Source organism: Sus scrofa, chromosome 6 (assembly GCF_000003025.6).
Source record: "Sus scrofa isolate TJ Tabasco breed Duroc chromosome 6, Sscrofa11.1, whole genome shotgun sequence".
NCBI classification, from domain to species: domain Eukaryota; kingdom Metazoa; phylum Chordata; class Mammalia; order Artiodactyla; family Suidae; genus Sus; species Sus scrofa.
This window is the reverse complement of record NC_010448.4, coordinates 155,471,961-155,493,622: the sequence shown is the minus strand read 5'-3', so window position 1 is coordinate 155,493,622 and position 21,662 is coordinate 155,471,961. Positions and strand designations below refer to the sequence as shown.

The 21,662-nt window shown below is 44.2% G+C and overlaps 1 protein-coding gene across 2 annotated transcripts in view; it reads left to right on the top strand.

The window, feature by feature from the left end:
• Positions 1–21,662, top strand: part of C8A (complement C8 alpha chain) — a 65,619-nt gene that overhangs the window by 36,851 nt on the left and 7,106 nt on the right. For both annotated transcript variants that reach the window (XM_021093175.1, NM_001097450.2), the window contains exons 8-9: positions 18,106–18,237; positions 19,727–19,884. In XM_021093175.1, coding sequence (XP_020948834.1) covers positions 18,106–18,237; positions 19,727–19,884 — 290 coding nt within the window. The remainder of the gene's footprint in view (positions 1–18,105; positions 18,238–19,726; positions 19,885–21,662) is intronic.

Below are 21,662 nucleotides of genomic sequence, written 5' to 3'. Positions count from 1 at the left end.
TTTTGTGTGTGCTGTGCCGTCAGCCTCTGAAGCGCCTTCCTATCTTGCCAACCTGATAGATTTCAAGTTATCTTTCTGATCCCTGCATTCCCACCTCTGTGAAACCTACCCTGATGTCCCTCTGCCCATCCTTCCATCGTTTTGTTCATTCAGACATGCGTTCATCGACCCTGCTTATTGAGTATATACAACATGCCCTGTAAACAAAATTAATGTGGTTCTCATAATGGCGAAGCTTACTAGTGGAGGAAACTAAATAAACAGCCCAAACTCCAGAAATCACCCTTGGTTCCGCCTTTACTTCCTGCCCCTCATCAGCGGGTTCTGTTATCTTTACGTCTAAAGCATCTGTAGCTTCTGTCTTCATCTCCATTACCATCTAACTAGTCCAAATCACTAGCATCTTTCATTTGACCACTGCTAGAGTGTTATGACTTTTCTTTTTTCTTTTCTTTTTTTTTCCTGTTTTCCTTTCCATTCTTTTTTGTTCTTTCTTTCTATTCTTGTCTTATTATTGTCAGCATTGCTCTTCTGCTTACACTCTAACACACCAAGCTTATTTTTCACCTACATTCTCTCTGCCTGGGCTCCCTGTCCTTCTGATGTTTGCACAGATGTATGCTAACCATTCAGATCTCAACTTAAATGCCCCCTTTTCAGAAAGGCCTTTTCGGACCATGTAGCAAATCCCTCTTTGTGATAGCACCCTATTTTAACTCTCAGAATATCACTACCTATTTAGTAATTACTATGTTACCATGCTTGTTTATTGTCTATCTCCTCCTTCTTGTATGCAAGTTCCGTGAGCGTGGGGACCACATATGGTTTGTTCCCTGCTGTATATTCATTTTCTAGAACAGTGTTTGGCACATGGTAGGGCCTTCATAACTTTTGTTGAGTGAGGGAATGAATGGATAAATATATAATTGCAAATTGTGATTAGAGTCATGTGGGAAATGAACAGGTTGCAGAAACAGAATACCTATGGAAGGAGAGGAGACATTCACCAAGTTTAGGATGATCTGGGACACTCTCTTAAAGGGATGAAATTCAAACAGAGATGGGATCCAAAGGAAGGAAGGAGACTCCAAAGATAAGAGGGAAGATGTCCCGGGCAGAGCAGACAGGCTGGCATGTTTGACAACTGAAATAAGGACTGTGTGGCTGTGTGGATAAGGGAGCGTGGCAGGAGGTGAGGTTGGAAGACGACGTGGTAGGTCTTGCTGGCCATGGTAAAAAGCATGGACCGTGTCTGCAGGGACATGGGAAGCCACTGAAGGGTTATTAGCAGGGCAGTGCCATGGTCTAATCTCTGCATCAGTAGATCATTCCACTGCTATGCAGAGCACTGATTACAGGGTGTGAGACTGGGCTCTGGGAATGTAGTTGGAAGACTCTTGCTGATATCCAGGTAAGGAATAAAGAATGGAGATGAAAGATTATGATGGATATGAGATATATTTTGAAAGCAGAGTTTAGATAATTTGCAGCTGGCTTGAGTGTGAGTGAATTTTGAAGTGTAAATACTCCTAAATTATATGTCTACCACACACACACACACATGCACACACACACACACACACACACACACATTAGAGCAAGAAGAACATGATGACTTTGCCTGGGAGGACCAGCTTCCTGGAAGGGATGCCTCCAGGTATTTGGAAAGATGTCAGGGATTCTGGAGCCAAGAGAAGAATCCAGTATATGTGGACTATATGTATAATTCATACACTATACTAATTGTAATTACCCGTGTTTGTCTCATCTACTAGACGATGAACTAGATCCACCCCCTTTTTTTGGCTAATGTAGATAGGTCCTGACATATTTGGCTCAGCTTATGTGAGCTTTGCCTCTTAAAATGCAACATGAAACAGCCTTTCTTATAGGTTAAAGAATCTAAGAAGTCTGAGAGAATATCTCCATCAGGGATGCTGGGATAGAAACCATGCATGGAATAGAAGGTAAACAAATAGTCCTCAATGCTCTAAACACTCCTGATTCTACAGTTTGGGGCAATATTGAAAGGGCTCTGGAAAGACCTTACAGGAAATGACTTCTGTTGACCCTCTGCTTACGAAGAAAGCCAGTAACATTGTGTGGCCCCCATAAGAGCCAGCAGGCAGTGTGGTAGTAGAAAGAGTTCTTTTTACAAAGATATCTTTGCTTTTCAGGTAGGTTCTGCCACTTAAAAGCTAATACTTTGGAAAAAAATAAAATAAAAGCTAATATATCACATCTCTGAGTCTCAGTTTTCCCATAACTAATAGACTACTTCAAAAGGCTGTTGTGAGAATTAACCAAGAATTCTTACAAAAAGCACCGTGATAAATAAAACATAGTCTAAGCAATAGCTACTATTATGGATTACCATTTTAAGTGGGGTCAGCAAGCAGCAAAATCATGTGATCAAAGTCTGTGGAATGAAGAAATATGCTGATGACCTGGTAGCAAGGAATCCACACTTCAGAGTCAGACACATCTGGGTGGGGATCTTGATTCCACCATTTAGTAGTCACATGACCTTGATCAGCACATTCATTTCTCTGAACCTCAGTCTTTTCAAGACCCAAATAGGAATGATAACAAGGATTTGTTTGAGAGTAACTCCAAGTACATCTTGCATGGGAAGTGTTTAAATAGATATGTTTTCCCTTTAACATATTAGGGAAAGGTATTAGTATAAATATAGCTAAGGTATTAATATAGCTTAGGGTTTGGAAACATAGGTTCTGTCACTTATTAGACATGCGATTACTGGCAGATTATTTAAGCATTTTAGGTCTTAATTTCTTCATCTGTTAAGCTGGAAGTATTTTTTTTTTTTTACATTTTATTTATTTATTTATTTATTTATTTAGGCTGCACCTGCATCATGTAGAAGTTCCTGGGCCAGGGATCAAACTTGAGCAGTGACAATGCTGGATCCTTAACCTGCTAGGCCACTAGGGAACTCCATGGGATTTACTTTTTTTTTTTTTTTAATTTTCCCACTGTACAGCAAGGGAGTCAGGTTATCCTTAGATGTATACATTGCAATTACAGTTTTCCCCCCACCCTTTCTTCTGTTGCGACATGAGTATCTAGACATAGTTCTCAATGCTATTCAGCAGGATCTCCTTGTAAGTCTATTCTAGGTTGTATCTGATAAGCCCAAAGCTGGAAGTATTAATGACATTCAACCCATAGAGTAATTGTGAGGAATAAGTGAATTTATCCACATAAAATATTATAGCGTAATACTCAGATTCTAGTGAGAACTCAGTAAGTATCTATTGCTGAAAGAGGTTCTAATTCAGATTCCTTGGCTTCAAATCTCATCTCCACCACTTATCAACCATGTGACCCTCCGGCAAATTAACCTCTTCACGCCTCAGTTTCCTGTTCCTCAAAATGAGACAATGACAGTAGATCCTTCGTAGAATCGTTATGAATAGTTAATGAAACAATCTATGTGATCAGGTGGCCCAGTGCCTGGTAAGTTTTTAAATGGTACCTATTTTTTTTTTTTTTGTCTTTCTGTCTTTTCTAGGGCCACACCTGAGGCATGTGGAGGTTCCCAGGCTAGGGGGTCTAATCAGAGCTGTAGCCACCAGCTTAAGCCAGAGCCACAGCAACGCCAGATCCGAGCCGTGTCTGCGACCTACACCACTGCTCACGGCAACGCCGGATCCTTAACCCACTGAGCGAGGCCAGGGATCGAACCTGCAACCTCATGGTTCCTAGTCGAATTTGTTAACCACTGAGCCATGACGGGAACTCCTTAAATGGTACCTATTAGTGCTGTACTATGTTGACACTATTATCACCACATGTTTATTATTCCCAGCTTTCAAGTTTTTAACTCTATAATGTTAACTCTCCTCTCATCTGTAAATTGGAGATAATAAGACATCCTATCTCATAGTGCCCTGCAATTACTCAGCTCTGAAACACTGTTTAAATGGAAGAGAAATTATTATCATTGTGTCCAGCCTGCAGTAGCCAGAATTTTTGCTGTAGACGTGGAGTCTCAGCAATCATGCCTCCTCCCCCATCTGCCCATTTTTTAAATCAAGGTCATTCATTTCTGTCCCTAGAACTTCATCCAGTTTTGGAGGGACCATTCCTCCCTTTGGTCAAGGTCACTGTGAATTCTCATCACTGTCTCAAAGTGCCTGTATTCCATCATTCCTCCCTGTGATGGATGCCAGATAACAGTGACCCTTGTAAAGACCCTTCCAGTGAGAAGACAGTACATTCAGCCCATCATTGATCATCACCCTCCAGCTATGGTCCTTGGACCAACTGGTCTACCACCTAAAACAATGGGTAGAAAAGGCCACAGGGATACGACTGATATCTCACAAAAGTTAATGTCAGTTATAGTTCTACATTCTGTTCCTCCATCTTCCTTCCCTCTATTTATTCATCCCTTTAGCTTTTTATTCAACAAATATTAAGTAAGCACACATAACATGGTAAGAACTGTCTAGAGTCTATCATGGGTCCTCTTACCTCATATGGAAGGTAATGGGGTTTCTGTCATTACCAAATTATAATCTCTACATAGATTATATCTATAGTCTATAGATTATAGATTTTACAAATGAGGAAAACTAGTCACTGAAAGATAAAAATGACACATCCAAGGTGACACCACTAGTTAGAAGCAGAAGGAGCTTTGAAATGAGGATTTCTAATTCCCAGTTCAATGCTTCTTGTGGATATTGATTTCATTATTTTTTTAAACTATGAAACTGCTTGTGATAACTTTAAGTGATTAAATTAGGTTTTAAAAATAATTACGGAAGTATTATACTCACTATTCACTCTAAAGGACAGTATTGGGTCAGTTTGGCCATTGATTGGGAATTGTAGCAGAGAATTGTTAAAGGTTAAACTGACCAGCTTCCGATGTTCTGTTCTGAAACTCAGGTACATTCCCAGAGCCAGGAACAAACATGGTGTGCTGGCCTTCAGGGCACTTAAGGATGCAAACTCATAGACTAGGAAAAGTATGTAAGTCAGCAATGGCAGGTGGTTTTTTGTTTGTTTGGTCTTTTTGTCTTTTTAGGGCTGCACTCGCAGCATATGGAGGTTCCCAGGCTAGGGGTCCAATTGGAGCTGTAGCTGCTAGCCTACGCCATAGCCACAGCAACCTGGGATGCAAGCCATGTCTGTGACCTACACCACAGCTCACGGCAACACGGGATCCTTAACACACTGAGTGAGGCCAGGGATTGAACCCACATCCTCATGGATGCCAGTTGGTTGGGTTCGATAACTGCTGAGCTACGACAGGAACTCCCAGATGGTTTTAATAGCAAATGCTACCAGGACCGCTGAGCTGAGGATTGTGACACCGGATACAGGTCAGCCAGAAAGCACTGTGGTCAATTAGTGATGTCTGTTAGAGGCAGAGGTTGACCCACAGTAGAACCTCAGTGTCTTTCTAGCTGGGGTAATAAAGAATCCTCAGTCCCAAGCATCCCCTGGAGCTTTTCCTTACACTCTGCAGATCCAGGTGGATTCCTAAAAGGTCTGAGCTGGGATTGAGAGCCCCTGGGCTGCAGCATGCGGAAGTTGCTATAGGGATAGAATTGGAGCTACCAGATGCCTGTCTACACCACAGCCACAGCAATGCAGGATCTGAGCCATGTCTATGACCTACACCACAGCTCATGGCAACACCAGATCCTTTAACCACTGAGCGAGGCCAGGAATTGAACCCGCATCCTCATGAGGACTAGTCGGATTTGTTTCTACTGAGCCACAATGGGAACTCCCTGGGCTATGTCTTTTCTATTCCCTTCCTAGACTGAGACAGAAGCTGCCCAGATGATTAAGCTATGTATAGAGAATAATTGGGGTGAGATAGGTGTATAATTTAAGTCCCTCAATTTTTTTTCATATGTTCCATCACATTTATCTATTATTGCTGTTATTTGCTTAAAATTCTCTTTCAGGAAGATTCTGAGTGGAGCATTTTCCCTTATTAGCCAAAGCTGGAGTCAGAAAACAATCTCCAAGGAAAATCCTGATGATAATCTAATCTCCAACCATTTATCCATCCACCTGGTAAACACAGAGAGTCCATGATTTCCAGGGACACAAGGGTGAAATACATAGATCCCCATGCTGGAGAAATGTGTAGTCAGTTGGGAGCTAAGAATAATACAGTGAGATAAATGCTTGAATAGAAATAAAAACAGTAGATGCACAAAGGAGAGAGCCATCCTCTTTCTGCTTCTCACATTTTCTAGTCTCTAGATACATTCAGACCTGGTCTTCTGAAGTTAGTACTAGCAGGAGCTTGGCCGGTGGAGAATGGACCTGAAGCTTTCTAAGAGGAGAGAGCTGCATGGGAGCAGCTAAAGCAGCAGGTGGGTGAGGACAGGTAGTGGGAGATGAGTGATTCATCCAAAGGCCAAACTCTTTGTGGAAGGCTTGCCCCTGAGCCCGGTGCCTAAATGATAACCATCCGTGGGAGTTCCTGTTGTGGCTCAGTGGTAATGAACCTGACTAGCATCTATGAGGACATGGGTTTGATCCCTGGCCCCGCTCAGTGGGTTAAGGATCCAGTGTTGCTGTGAACCGTGGTAGAGGTCGCAGACACCACTCAGATCCATCATTGCTGTGGCTGTGGCATAGGCCAGCAGCTATGGCTCCAATTTGACCCTAAGCTTGGGAACTTCCATATGCCATGGATGTGGCCCTAAAAGACAAATAGGAGAGAGGGAACCATCCTGTCGCTGGATTATGGCAGAAAGAGTGATGGTCTCACTAAACTGGAAAGGGCATCAGTGTTGGCCTCCTGGGAGCCACAGAGGATGACAAGCTGCAGAATGGCCAGCTGCTAGAGCCATGCAAAGGCGAACACTGAGATAAGAGGGTCTCTGCCACTGAACAAGATGGCCAGCATTCAAGGGAGCATGTGCTGGCCCTGCTCAGCGCCCCCGCTCTGCTTACCATGAGGCTATGTTGTAATGAGCTACTTGCTGGTCCCTTGACTTAATCATACTCACTTTTTTCTTTGTGCTGTTCCTTCTACCTGGAACTCTGCTCCCCTCCCCTCTCCCCTTCTTCTTCACCTGGCTAGTGCTTATTCATCCTTGGTCTCTTCCTAGGTAGATTTTCTAGGCAGTCTTTCTGTTTCTCCAGTTCTGGGCTGGGAGCCTGTCTTAGGTACTTGAGTGTAGCCAGGATGGAGTTCTATGTATCACACTCTTGGAACCATCTGTTTCCATGGTGCCTCTTGGGACTGATATGGTGCTGGCGTTTTTCCCATAGGCTGAGGCTGACTCACAGCACAGGCTCAGTGTCTTTCCAGCAGGGGTGGTTCAGAATCCAAACCCACAGAGACTTGGTATCCTCTGGAGCTTTCTTGACACTCTGCAGAGTCAGGGGTGGATTCCTAAAGAGTCTGAGCTGGACTGAACCACAGTAATGGTGAGGTGGACAGGAACATGATTGTGAAGGGTCTTACATTCAGGGCTGAGTGGTCTGGGCTGGCCCCAAAGGTCTTTTGCTATGTCTGCTACCCAACCAATTATCCTGAACAGACAGGCACTAGACTCTAACAAGCTCCAGGCCTTATCCCCCAGTTACCATGACAACCAGGCTTCACAGTGATGGATGGTATTGATTGACTGACAGACTCCTGGTGTCTTGGCTCTGTCCCCAACCCCCTTTAAGTCATTTGCATACACATGGAACTGAGGCTCTCAGCACCATCCTCCTGATTTTGTCCTGATTCTGACTTTCCACCTCTATCACTGAAAACAGCCTCAGCCTGAAGGGAGAAAAAGGTGTGATGGTGTCAAAATTACTCCCAGGGCCACCCTTAGCTCCCTGTCTCCCAATATATAATTTATAATGTGATAGCACGTGGCAAGGAGAAAATGGTCTTTGGACACAGACCTTGGTTCAATCCCGGTTCTACTCTTTACTTACTGTGTAGCTTTGGACAAGTCACCTAAACTATCTAAGCCTTGATTGGCCCATCTCTAAAATGGGCATAGTTGTATGCATTGTGGAGGGATACGTGAATGTTTAAGAACATGTGGAAAATCTGCCCAGCACATTACGTGGGTGTTTCCTCCATCCTCTGCCTTCACTCCCTCTCAGCTTATAATTCAGCTTACTTATACTGCAGAGACATTAAGAAAACTGGGGCTCATAAATTCCTCATCCTCCCCCATTCTCTGATTTTCTAGTTCAGAATCAGGAACCAACAGCTCAGTCTATGTCTGCGGTGGCTGTTCTGGCAGCAGTAATAATAGTAATGCTGGACAGTCATCGTTAGCTACAAGCCAGGCACTATTCTAAGGGCAATACATGGCACAGGCTAACTCACTTACACTTCACAGAAGCCCTATGAGGTAGCCAGTGTTAAAATCCTCACCTTACAGATGAGATAACCGTGGCACAGATAATAGGTGCACATGGAGATCTCCAGCTCTGCCAGTGTCCTTTTCAGAGCCTGGCCCTCAGCTATACATACTACTGCCTCTTGTCTTGGCCAAAATCATCTGGAAGGGCCAGGATCCCTGCAGGCAGCCCCTTATTGGGGCAGGTGGAGGGTGGGGGAGTGGAACCTGAGACCGTGGTCCCAACATTGCCCATTGGGAGCGTGGATTCCTTTTCTGAGCAGCTTCATAGAATAAGGCAGTCATGGAATGAGGAGCCTGGTGAGGCCACTTATGCCCAATGAAGAAGCTCTTTCTGCAGAGTAAGACTGGTTGGATCAGGTGGAGTGGGCACTAAGTTTGGGGAGAGTGCACCTTGCATCAAAGCCTGATCCTTGGGCTTATTAGTCATGGAACTTTGGGCCAGTTACCTAACATTCATAGCAACAGCTAGCAAGATTTGTTGAATGCTTAATGGTAGCAGTCACTGTTTTCATAGACTCATGTTTAGAAACCACTTTCATCTCCATTGTCAAGTGGGGGAAATGAAGCACAAAGAGGTTCAAAAACTCACCCACAGCCACACTCCAGTGAAGGCTGGAACTCTGACTCCAGAGCTCACATCCTTAACCCCCAAAGTCATTGCCTTTTCCAACCCCAGGGAGCCTATAAAAAAGTAAATTCTTTTATGTGCCATAAGATGAGAAGGCAGGTCTGCTCCCCATTATGCTACCAAAGCATGCTGGTCCCATCAGCTTGTTGTGAGCCTTCAATGAGGTAATGCAGATGTAAGAGCTTTATAAAATATCAACTCTTAATCAAGCATGAGATATTACAAAGATGTGATTTGCATCATTAGCCAAAAATAAGACCTGGGAATCTCAAAATACTTTAGAGGTATTGTCTAGATGGGCTGGACTCAGTCCCTCCCCGAGCCCTTCTTAGGGAGCTGTCACATGCCAGGCTCTGTGCCAAGCCTTGTAAACCCAAGAGATGACTTTGGAAGTTTGCAGGATAATTGGAAGAACAGACTAAAAAATTAACAATTAGTATGATGTGCTAAATCCTATGCTGGGGGAAGGCATGGGGGTACCAGGAGGGACACACGAGAATATCATGAGGACACGGATAAGGGATCCTGGATAGTGAGGGAATGCCTTCTAGAACTGAGTGGGAGAAACTCAGTGAAGGAGCTAAGGGGACTTTCAGAGGGAACAGCATGTGCAAAGGCACGGCTGTGCTTGCACTATTATTCTCAGGTGGTTGGGAAGAAACAGGTATTTTAATAGAGAAACAGAAACTCAGAGGGAGAAGGTGAGCTAGCCAACACTTCCCAGCTCCTACAGCCACAGACCAAACCATCATGTTTTCCAATGTTACGACATGAAATAGACCCTAGGGTTCTTCCTTTCCCTTCTGAGGCTATCTTTGGGGGAAACCAGTGTAGCAAAGCCACACAGCACAGAGATCACAGTAATCTGAATGGCATTTGTTGGTTGCACAGAGATAAATAATGCATTACGCCTACTGTTTTCCACCTGATGATTTTAATCTGAGGATCGACAGAGAATCGCTGATTCTGGCACCTCAGGAGTCAAGCTGCCTGTTTCTGCCTTGGAGCCACACGGATGCAGCACCTCCACGGAGGTGCGAGGCCAGCTCTCACACCTGCACCAGAGCCAAGACTAGGTGTGAAACCAGCAGTAGACATGGTGGTGAGAGGCATGTCCCCTGGGCTTCTGGTCTGACAAGAGGGCACAACCACAGCTCCTCTTGGGACCAGACTAGAGTGGGAAAGAACCCAAGCATCTCCCAGTACTTCTTTGACTGATTTGCATCTTAGCTCCCTCTTTTCTACTCTTGAATTTAGACCGACTCAGCCATTCCTGAGCAGGATCCTGCTGCTGGGGACACAAGCTCTCTGCAGGCTTCTCCCTCTGCTCTCAAGAGCCTCCTTGCTTCGTCTGGCCAATCCCTACTCCTCCTTTTACACCTGCCACTGGTATTTTTCCCCTGACCCCCAAGGAAGACCACCCTGATCCTGCTGCCTTCTTTCAAAGTCTTCATCACACAGAACAAGAATTGTCTGCTTTCCTGTCCATGTCTTCACACTCAACTGTAAACTCACTGACAGCAAACACTCCTCGTGGCCCTCTCTTTCTCAGATGCTCAGCACACAGTAAGAAACCATTCAGTATGTACCCAAGTTATCTTAAATATTCCTCATGTGTTCTAGTGTGTTTTTTTTCTTTTTTAATTGTTTTGTTTTGTTTTGTTTTTAGAGCCGCACCCGCAGCACATGGAGGTTCCCAGCCTAGAGGTCAAATCAGAGCTACGGCTGCCGGCCTACGCCACAGCCACAGCAATGCAGGATCCAAGCCGCATCTGCAACCTACACCACAGCTCACTGCCACGCCAGATCCTTAACCCACTGAGCGAGGTCAGGGATCAAACCTGCAACCTCATGGTTCCTAGTGGGATTGGTTTCCGCTGTGCCACAATGAGAACTCTGTTTTTTGTTGTTGTTGTTGTTGTTTTTAAAGCTCCCCCTGTGGAAGTTTGCAGGCTAGGGGTTGAATCAGACCTACAGTTGCCAGCCTATGCCACAGCCACAGCAATGCTGGATCCGAGCCACATCTGCAACCTTACACCACAGCTTGTGATCCTTAACCCCCTGAGCGAGGCCAGGGATTGAACTCTTATCTTCCCAGGGTTCTTGACTCCTGTTGCATTCTTAACATTTCAAAATCATGACTTTCGAGGACACCTTAAAAGACCACTGGTCAAGTCCTAAACCCTTCTATTCACAGGCCAATGACCAGCTTCTGCATGGCATTCTCCAGGTAGGGGTGCTCACTGCCTCATGAGACAACTCCCATCTCCTTGGCCTCTGAGTGTTGTGGTGATTTATGTCAGGCTGGGCCTACACTTGTCTCCCTGTAGTATCTGCCCTTTTGATCCTAATTCTTGCCCTTGTGACCACACAAACAAGCCTAAGTCTTCTTCCTCAGGACAACCCTCGACAAAGCTGAATCTAGTTCTACTGGTCTCTCTCTCTCTTTTTTTTAGGGCCACACTTGTGGCATATGGAAGTTCCTAGGCCAGGGGCTGAATCAGAGCTATAGCTGCCAGCCTACACCACAGCCACAGCAACACTGGATCCTTAACCCACGGAGTGAGGTCAGGGATCGAACCCACATCCTCATGCATCTAGTTAGATTCATCACCACTGAGCCACAGTGGGAACTTCTCTCCGGGCCTCGTGGAGGTAAACGTCCTATGTCCCCTCAAACATTCCCAGTTTCATCTTTACTGTGGTAAGAACAACATGGGATCTACTCTTGTAATGAACGTTTGTGTATAATACAGAATTCTTAACTACAGCAACAGTGTTGTACAGCAGGTCCCCAGAAATTATTCATCTTGCAGAGTTGAGATTTTATGCCCATCAATGAGCCACTCCTCATTTTCCCAACCCTTCCCCCCAAAGCACAATTCTATGCTCTGCTTCTATAAGTTTCCCTACTTTCCATACCTCAGATTAAGTGGAATCATGCAGTCTTTGTCCTTCCGTGACTGGCTTATCCCACTTAGCATAATGTCCGTTGTTGCAGATGGCAGGATTTCCTCATTTTCAAAGGCTGAATCATGTCCAGTGAATACCCTCTCTTATTACTTCCTTTTACAAGTGTGGCTCCCAGAACGTAGCACCAGGTTCTGGGCTTCTCTGGCGTCAGAGGGGCTGAGCCCAACCCCTCCTTTACTTTATTCATTACAGTTTCCACCTGGTTCCATTGCCCTGCTGAGCTAGAAGTCCTCAAAGACTCTTGGGCCTTTTCTCTCATTCTCCTGCTAAATTGAGTCTATTCTTACTGTGCTCAAGCACGTGGTACACTGTCCCAGGACGAGATGCTACGTACGACTTTCCCAACTGAGTCTCATTCTGCTGTGTCTACCCATCAGCCTTCTGAGGGGCTTTGGGATCCTGATTCTTTTTCTCATTTCTTCCTCTGTGTAGGTTCAGTGAGCCTGGATACTAAGTCCGTGCTCAAGACATTGACAAAGACACTGACTTGGACGGAACAGAGGAAGGACAGGACAGAGCTCTCTGTAGGAGCATAGTATGCAATATCTGAACCTAGATGCACTCCATACGCTTCATCTGGGAGACTTGTTTAAAAAGATTGTTGACATCTTAGAAAGGCAGAATCAGAATGGATAGAGGTGGGGCCCAGGAACCTGTATTTTTAATGAGCATTCCAGATGACCTCCATATGTGGCCGGGTGTGGCAAACATCAACTCCAGTTTACTGAGTTCAAAAGCCTGAAACAAATGCCGGTTTGATTTGGTCCGAAGTGGATACCTAAGGAGGCAGCTTGATGAGATGGGGTGGGGCCTTGGCAGAGTATCACCTGGTTCTATAATCTGTCCCCCATGCTGTGTGCCTACCTGGGCAAGAGCTACACAATTGCTGCAGTCCTTTTTCTGCTCCTTCCCTCACCCCCGCCTCTGCTCTTTGCAGCTGTCTCTCTGGTTCTCTGTCTTGGCTTCTAATACCAGCTTCAACACCTGGATTTTGCTACCACCTTTGATCTCTTCCATCCCCACCCCAGCTGGCTGGTCTTGGCTCCCCATGGATGCTTTGTAGAGAGCTCTGATTTGGCAATTCCCACCACTTCTGGTGAGTGAGTCCTAGCCTTGGCGTGCTGAAACAAGCAACTCTAGGATCCAAATGAGCTTTCATTTAATGTATTGCCCCACACCTGCTGGCTTCTCAGGGCCCAGACCTTACTTATTCAGATTTGCATCTCATTCATTTATTTTTCTATTTTGGCTACCCTCACAACATACGGAAGTTCAAAGGGGTCGAATCCAAGCCAGAGCTGCGATCTACACCAGAGCTGCACCAAACCCAGATCTAAGGCACTGCACTGGGCTGGCGATCAAACCGGCACCTCCACAGGGTCAAGTCAGGTCATTAACTCACTTCACCAGAGTGGGAACTCCTTATTCATGTTATTTCTATTTTCACGGTGTCCACCTTGTCCACCACACAGGGTGCTGGGGGTGGTACATAGTAGGTGCTTACTAAATTTTTCAGCAGAATTTTTTTCTGATGTAATAACTTGAATTAGTGAAAGTACCACTAATTCTTCTAAGCAAGACAGACTTGTGTTTGAATCTCAGCGCCACTGGTCTTTTCAGCTGTGGCCTCAGACATAATGATCGACCTCTAAGAACCAAGGGCATCTCAATTAAACAGGAGAAGAGTGAGGTAGGCATCTAAGGACACTTTTAGCCCTCAAGTTGTATGGTTTTTAAGTCACCACACCCACCTTGCTGGCTGGTACCCTCCTTCAGGGTCCTTGGGAGGCAATTCTTTGCAGCCAAGTCGTGCTGCTCATATCAAGCTGGAATTATCTGCTCCCAGCAGCACATGGCAGGCTGTCAGCAGACCCTTCATGAGCCTAATCACTCCACAGGCATCCTTCGCCCCCACAAATCAGCCCATCCCATCACTGATTCAGCAGCGCTCCACCACTCACCTAAGTGATCGCTCTGGCTTCTGCCTGTGAATTCCTTTCATCCACTTTTGTTTATCACTGTTGAAGCATTTTTTAATCAAAACAATTAAATATGCTAAATCTTCCTCAATTAGTAATGCATTACAAATTAAAAGTGCTTGAACGGAAACAGCAGAAGCAGCCCCGTGCTTGGTGCTGAGTGCTGGGGGTTCCCAGGCACTGTCGGCTTGGAGTTATTCTGAAACTGCGGGGCAGAGTCACGGAGGGCTGTGGGCAGGAGGGCCTTGGGATGAACAGCCAGTCCAAACCTTTCTCTCCGTAAGTGGGAAATTGAGGACCAGTGAGATTATAGGCCCTTTCTAAGTTCACACAGGATGTCAGGGACTGAGATTGTTTTAACTTTACCTATCTATCTATCTATTTATTTTAGGGCCACACCCGAGGCATATGGAGGTCCCCAGGCTAGGTGTTGAACTGGAGCTTCAGCTGCTGCCCTACACCATAGCCACAGCAACGCCAGATCCTTAATCCACTGAGTGACGCCAGGGATCGAACCTGTGTCCTCATGGATGCTAGTCAGATTCGTTTCCACTTAGCCATAATGGGAACTCCTATTTTGTTTTACTTTAAAAAATGTTGTATATATTTAAGATAATTTGCTATCTATAGATATATAGAGATAGATATCAGATATATACACACAGTGAAAATGACTATTATAGTCAAGCTAATTAACATAACTTCTCACACAGATATGTGTGTGATGAGAGCACCTGCAATCTACTCTCTTTGCAAATTTGCAATATTCAACACAATATTATTAAGGAGAGTTGTCAGGCTGTACATTAGATTTTTTTCTTTCTTTTTTTTTGGGGGGGGGAGCTTTTAGGGCCTCACTTGCAGCATATGGAAGTTCCTGGGCTAGGGGTCTGATCAGAACTACAGCTGCTGGCCAATACCAAAGCCATGGCAATGTGGGATCTGAGATGCATCTGTGACCTACACCACAGCTCACAGCAACGCCAGATCCTTAACTCACCGAGAAAGGCCAGGGATTGAACCCACGTCTTCATGGATACTAGTCAGATTCATCTCTGCTGAGCCACAAGGGGAACTCCCATGTACATTAGATTTTTATGCTGATTCATCCTACATAACAGCAACTTTATGCCCTCTGACCAGCACCTCCCCATTTCCCTCACCTCCCCACCCCAGCAACCCCCTCTCTACTTCTGCTTCCATGTATTTGACTTTTTCAGTGTTCACATGTAAGTAAGATCACAAAGTTTTTTTTTTTTTTCTTTTTAGGTATGGCTTATTTCACTTAGCATAATGTCCTCTAATTTCATCCACATTGTTGCAAATGGCAAGATCTCTTTATGTTTTAAGGCTAAATAATTATTTTAAAATATATATATGGGATATATATAGCATATAGACATATACACACACATATAATATACAATAATTATATACTGTTATTATAGATTTATTTTATATATTTAGATAATAATTATTTATATATAATTATAATTGCATATATTTAATAACTTATCCATTCACCTGAGTGACTGGGATTTGAAGTCAGGACTTCTGACTTCTACAATTTCCATCAGAAGCCCTTACAAAAGGACTCGTGGCATTCATTTAAGCACTCATTTTTTTTCATTCATCAATTATTTATTCTGAAAATAGTTACTGAACTCCTCCTCCATGGAAGACATCATGCTGCGAGGCTGAGGAGAGTGTGAATGAGATGCCAGTCCTTGACCTCAAAGAGTCTGCAGCTTAATGCAAATGCAGGCGAGTAAACTTGCTGCTCGATACTCCCTTGAAAATATTGACTCTAATCCTTTGCTCAATTGAATTACAACCTAAATTATTTTTCCTTTGTGCTTGCCAGAATAATACACTGATTGGTAATAATTATTGTATACATGCAGTTAAAAGTAATGACATTGGAGTTCCCGTCGTGGCGCAGTGGTTAACGAATCTGACTAGGAACCATAAGGTTGCGGGTTCGGTCCCTGCCCTTGCTCAGTGGGTTAACGATCCAGCGTTGCTGTGAGCTGTGGTGTAGGTTGCAGACGCAGCTCGGATCCCGTGTTGCTGTGGCTCTGGTGTAGGCCGGTGGCTACAGCTCCGATTCGACCCCAGCCTGGGAATCTCCATATGCCGCGGGAGCAGCCCAAAGAAATAGCAAAAAGACAAAAAAAAAAAAAAAAAAAAAGTAATGACATGGTGAAAATGCAAACTCCAGTTTACAACCTTCAGAAGGCTTTGGCTAAAGAGGAACTTGAACTCTGCAGCAATGGTCACTAACTTGCTCCAGTCTACTTTTCTAGCCTTATCTTGCCAGCTGACCAAGGGTTAGAAAATCAGCTCTGTTTACCTACAGATTATGGGATCAAGGCAAAATGACATCACGGCTTTGAGCATTATGTTCCTCAGCTGCAAAATGCAGATTCCACAGTGACTTCTTAGATATAGGCAAATGCAGAGACAGCTAATGTGCAACTCACAGTTCTCAAAGGGTCAGAAGTCAGGCAGCTTCTCCATGGAGATCCATCCATCTTCTGACAGCACTCTGGCCCCTCTGGGGTGCAAAGAGGACCTGGGCAAAAATAACTGGGGACAAATATGATCACTCAGGCAAACAAAGCATATGAGTAGCTCTGAAGAAAGAAATGTTCTGATCCAAAAATGCTTCATGGAACTAGAGACTCTCACACTAAGTAAAGTAAGGCAGAAAGAGAAAGACAAATACCATGTGATAGCATTTACATCTGGAGTCTAATATACGGCACAAATGAAACTTTCCACAGAAAAGAAACTTATGGACCAGGAGAACAGACTTGTGGTTGCCAAGGGGGAAGGGGAGGGGGAGGGAGTGGGTTGGACTGGGAGTCTGCGGTTAATAGATGCAAACTATGGCATTTAGAGTGGATAAGCAATGAGATCCTGCTGTGTAGCACAGGGAACTATATCTAGTCACTCCTGATGGAGCATGATGGAGGATAATGTGAGCCAAAGAATGTATATATGTGTGTGTGTGTGTGTGTGTGTGTGTGTGTGTGTGTGTGACTGGTTCACTTTGCTATACAGTAAAACCAGCCATTGTAAACCAACCATAATGGAAAAAATAAAAATCATTTAAAAATTAAAGAAAAACCAATGGAGTTCCTGTTATGGCTCAGGGGAAACGAATCTGAGTAGCATCCATGAGGACGCAGGTTTGATCCCTGGACTTGCTTAATGGGTTAAGGATCCGGTGTTGCCGTGAACTGTGGTGTAGGTTGCAGATGTGGCTCGGATCCTGTGGAGCCGTGGCTGTGGCATAGGTCAGAAGCTACAGCTCTGATTGGACCCCTAGCCTGGGAACCTCCATATACCGTGGGTGTGGCCCTAAAAAGACAAAAAATAAAAAAAGAAACACACACAAAAATGCTTTGTGGAATAAATGGTATTTGAATTGGAACTTAAAGAGACTTTAGAAAGACAGTGGAAAAGGAGCGAGGAAGGGGCAACATGTGCAAAAGTGGTGCTGGTCATGGGCCAGGCACTATGCCAGGCACAGGGGTACATGGAGATGCATGAGGTAGAATCACTGTCTCGGAGTTCCCATCATGGCTCAGTGGTTAATGAATCCGATTAGGAACCATGAGGTTGCAGGTTCAATCCCTGGCCTTGCTCAGTGGGTTAAAGATCCGGCGTTACCATGAGTTGTGGTGTAGGTTGAAGATGCAGCTTGAATCTAGCTTTGCTGTGGCTATGGTGTAAGCCGGTGGCTACAGCTCCAATTTGACCCCTAGCCTGGGAACCTCCATATGCTGCGGAAGTAGCCCAAGACATGGCAAAAAGATAAAAAAAAAAAAGAATCACTGTCTCAAGGAGGGTCAGTGGAGAACATGCAAAGGAGAGGGGATTAGCACTTTTGACCAGCTAAGTGTGTGCAATACATATTTCTTCTCATTTCAAGACTCTGTGCCCTGGAATAATACAGAAGAGAACAATGAATTTGGGTTAAAGAATTGGGATTTCAATCCAGATCTCTTAGACTGCAAAATCAAAGCTGGCTCACACTACTGTAAACTAGCGAGCTATGAGCTACCACCACGAACTGGTTGCCTATAGTCACTGTCTTTCAGCGTCTCAGTGTTCTGTGTTTCTCTGCTTCCTGATGCAGGTGTTACCAGCGATGATGTCACATCATGCTTTGGAGGGTCTTTTGGCATCGACTATGACTATACAGATAACTTACAAATTACAGGAAGTTTATCAGGAAAACATTGTAAAAAACTTGGAGGTGGCCACAGAGGCAAGTACTGCATAATGTGTTTCCCAAAAAGAGAAGCCAGATTTTCCCTTGGACACATGATCCGGGCATGTCCACTATCCCCTCCTCCCTCAATTGATTCCACTTTGGTCAATGGTCATACTGCATATCTGCTGAATACCCCTATCCACTGACCTTCAGTGGTCCAATTTTGAATTCTCCATGGGCTGAGATCACCTTAGAAATGCATGACTTCATATGGTGCAACCCTCCTAAATTTCAAACTAGACTAAGTAAGAACTGGGATGAAAGGAAGGTGCAGATGGCACTGGGAAAGTCAACTGCTGAGATGAAGGCCCATCAGGTACAGTCCAGAGGGAGGAGATGAGTTTGCCAAGAGAGAAGAACGTGGTTACCAAGGCCAAGCTCCAAGAATAGTCATTAGAGAAAGATTGTACAAAAACATTTTGTGGTATATAAACAGGTCATGATGAGTGTTCATGCATTCATTCATTCATTCATTCATGCAACATGTATTGAGTATTTTTTCCCAGGTGGGAGACACAGAGGATGCAGGGATGATGAAATAGTTTATAGTATAGTGGAAGAGCAGATGAGGTTCAAGTTATCCCCCTTGCATTAGGCTGCTCATGCATGAGGTCCTTAAGTCAAATCCTTCTTCTCTCTAATGCCCTTCCCTCCTAGCTCCATTTACCTGCCACAATGTATCCACTCTTCCAGACAGCACATCTTTTTTCCTTACCACTTCCCCACCCATGCTATAGATCTGACCACATATTTCTCTGGACCACTACTGAGTCCCATAGAGAAATCTGTCATAGCACCCACAAGATTTGATTGAAACTATTTGGCATAGAGCAGGCACTGAATAAACATTTGACATGTGAATGAATGAATAAATGTATGAGTGAACCTTCATGTATTTTTTAATTACTTAATGAATTTTTTTACATTTATCGGCGTACAACAATCATCACAACCAAATTTTTACAGCATTTCCATCCCAAACACTCAGTGCATCCCCTCATCCCCCAACCTGTCTCATTTGGAAACCACAAGTTTTTCAAAGTCTGTGCAACAGTATCCGTTCTGCAAAGAAGTTCATTGTATCCCTTTTTTAGATTCCACAAGTCAGTGATAGCATTTGATGTTGGTGCCTCATTGTCTAACTGACTTCACTTAGCATGATAATTTCTAGGTCCATCCATGTTGCCAAAAATGCCGATATTTTGTTCCTTTCATGAACCATCATGTATTTTCCCATCTTCTCCCTCTTCCCTGTTGGGCTGGATGGTCTTCCGTTGTCTCCTCTAATCCAGAGAATGGTCTGTTTCCCAGTCTTGGTGCTTCTTTTCTGCCTTGTCCTGTTAGTTAACTGAAAGGTACAAGAATGGGAGACAACTCTAAGGAGAGCACTTGAACTTTGCTTCAAATCTCAGTAGTGGGGCTTGTCAGCCAGTCCTTTGGCTTTTGAGAAAATGAGCTAATGTGGTTATTCTCTCAATGGCAGAAGACGAAGAGAGCAACATGGCTGTGGAAGACATCATTTCTCGGGTGCGAGGTGGCAGTTCTGGCTGGGGCGGTGGCTTGACGCAAAACGGCAGCATCATTACATACCGTGCCTGGGGGAGGTCATTAAAGTATAATCCTGCTGTTATTGATTTTGAGGTAAGTCTTTTCGCAGTTGAAGAAACTCTACGTCCACGAGGAATGAAAGTGAAGCAGACCAGATCATTTCATATTTCTTATTATGAGCCCATCAAAGAACAAGATTAAATGTAACGGCACACTGAACTGGTGGCCTTCCCCATGCTTGCCTGGAGGTGGGACTCGAGACCCGGGCCTCAGGAAAGCTGGGGTCACATGCTTACTATCTGGTCAGTGCCTAGTTTTTCACTAGTACTCCCAGAATTTCTGCAGGATTAGGCTACCTTATAAAAATAGGAGCTTACCTTTATGTACAGAAGGCTCTTAAAAATCACCTCTGTTAAGTTGGAGGTTGGCAAACTTTTTCTGTAAAGGAGCAGAGAGTAAATGTTTTAGGCCTTGTGGGCTACGTTCAGTCTCCATCATATAAGTTCTCCTACCTTTTTTTTTTTTTTTTTGCAACATTCTAAAAATGTAAAAATCATTCTTAGTTCAAAGGCCATACAAAAACAAGCTGTGCGCTGAATGTGATCCCAAATTAAATTGGCTGCTCAAAATGATCTCATTACAATGAACCTCTAGCACAGACTGATTTCCCCATTGAAAAGATTAAGAAACTGAGGTGCCAAGTAATCAAATGAACAGTTTCAGGTCACAGAGCTTAGATGTGGCAGTACCTGGATCCAAGACCTTTGGCCTTCAGGTCTGGTTCTCACGACCCTTTGTCTTCCACTTCCTTAAAGCCATGGTTCTCAGCCACTGGGGGCCATGTCTGGAGACACTTGGGGTTGTAACACTCAGGAAAGTGCTACTGGCATCTAGTGGGCAGAGGTCAGGGATGCTGCTAAATATCCCACCTCACACAGGACAGCCCCACAGCACAGACACATCTGGTCTCAGATGTCAATAGTGACAAAGTTAAGAGAGCTTGCCTTAAATCTCTAACCCCAGCAAAAGAAGTCAAGTTGTATTCAAACTGCAAAGAAAGTGGATTGTTCTATCAGTACTAACACACTATCCTAGTCATATGCAAGCATAGTTCATTAGAAGAAAAGAGTTGAATTTTGGACTTTTAAATATTATTGTTTTCCTTGCCCGTTTTCCCAACTCTTGCTCATTTTCTACATCTTGTTAAAATTCCAGGTGTGCATACATTCCTTCTCTTAAAATATATACCAATACTTAAACCCAAAAATCTATTATAACAGCCTCTTCTCTACGAAGAAAGAGGTCAGATGGATTAACTCTGATTTCATCTCTTCTCCAATAAGTAAGGGACCATTTTCACGCACCTGTAATTCACACAGGGTCTGAAAATTGCTATCACCAAGCTATTAGTGATTTGGGCAAAACTGTAAAATTGATATCAGGAGCAATATATAAACTTTCATGGGCAAGAGGTGAACTCTTTGTTTGCTTGGAGCAAAACGTCCAAGGCGACAGAATGACATACATGATTTGAAGAAGACCCAATACTGTCTTCTGGGAAAGAGAATCTGGGTTTGGGGTGAGAAAGGTATTGTTTGGCTTGGGTCAGTCACCTTCTTGATGTGTGACCTTGAACGAATGCCTTCATTTTCTGAGCCATGGTTTTCTGCTTTATAGCTCGGGAATAATAAAATGCTACATCCCAAGGTTAGGGAGAGAGGATTGAGTACTTAGTAAATGTCAGTTGAGGAAACAGGTTTGTGGAGGTTAAGTAAGCTGTGCTGGTGAATGGCACAGCCCAGCTGGGGCCAAGATGGACTGACTCTAATAATCATGATCTCTTCACAACCCTGATGCTCCCTGAGAAATCT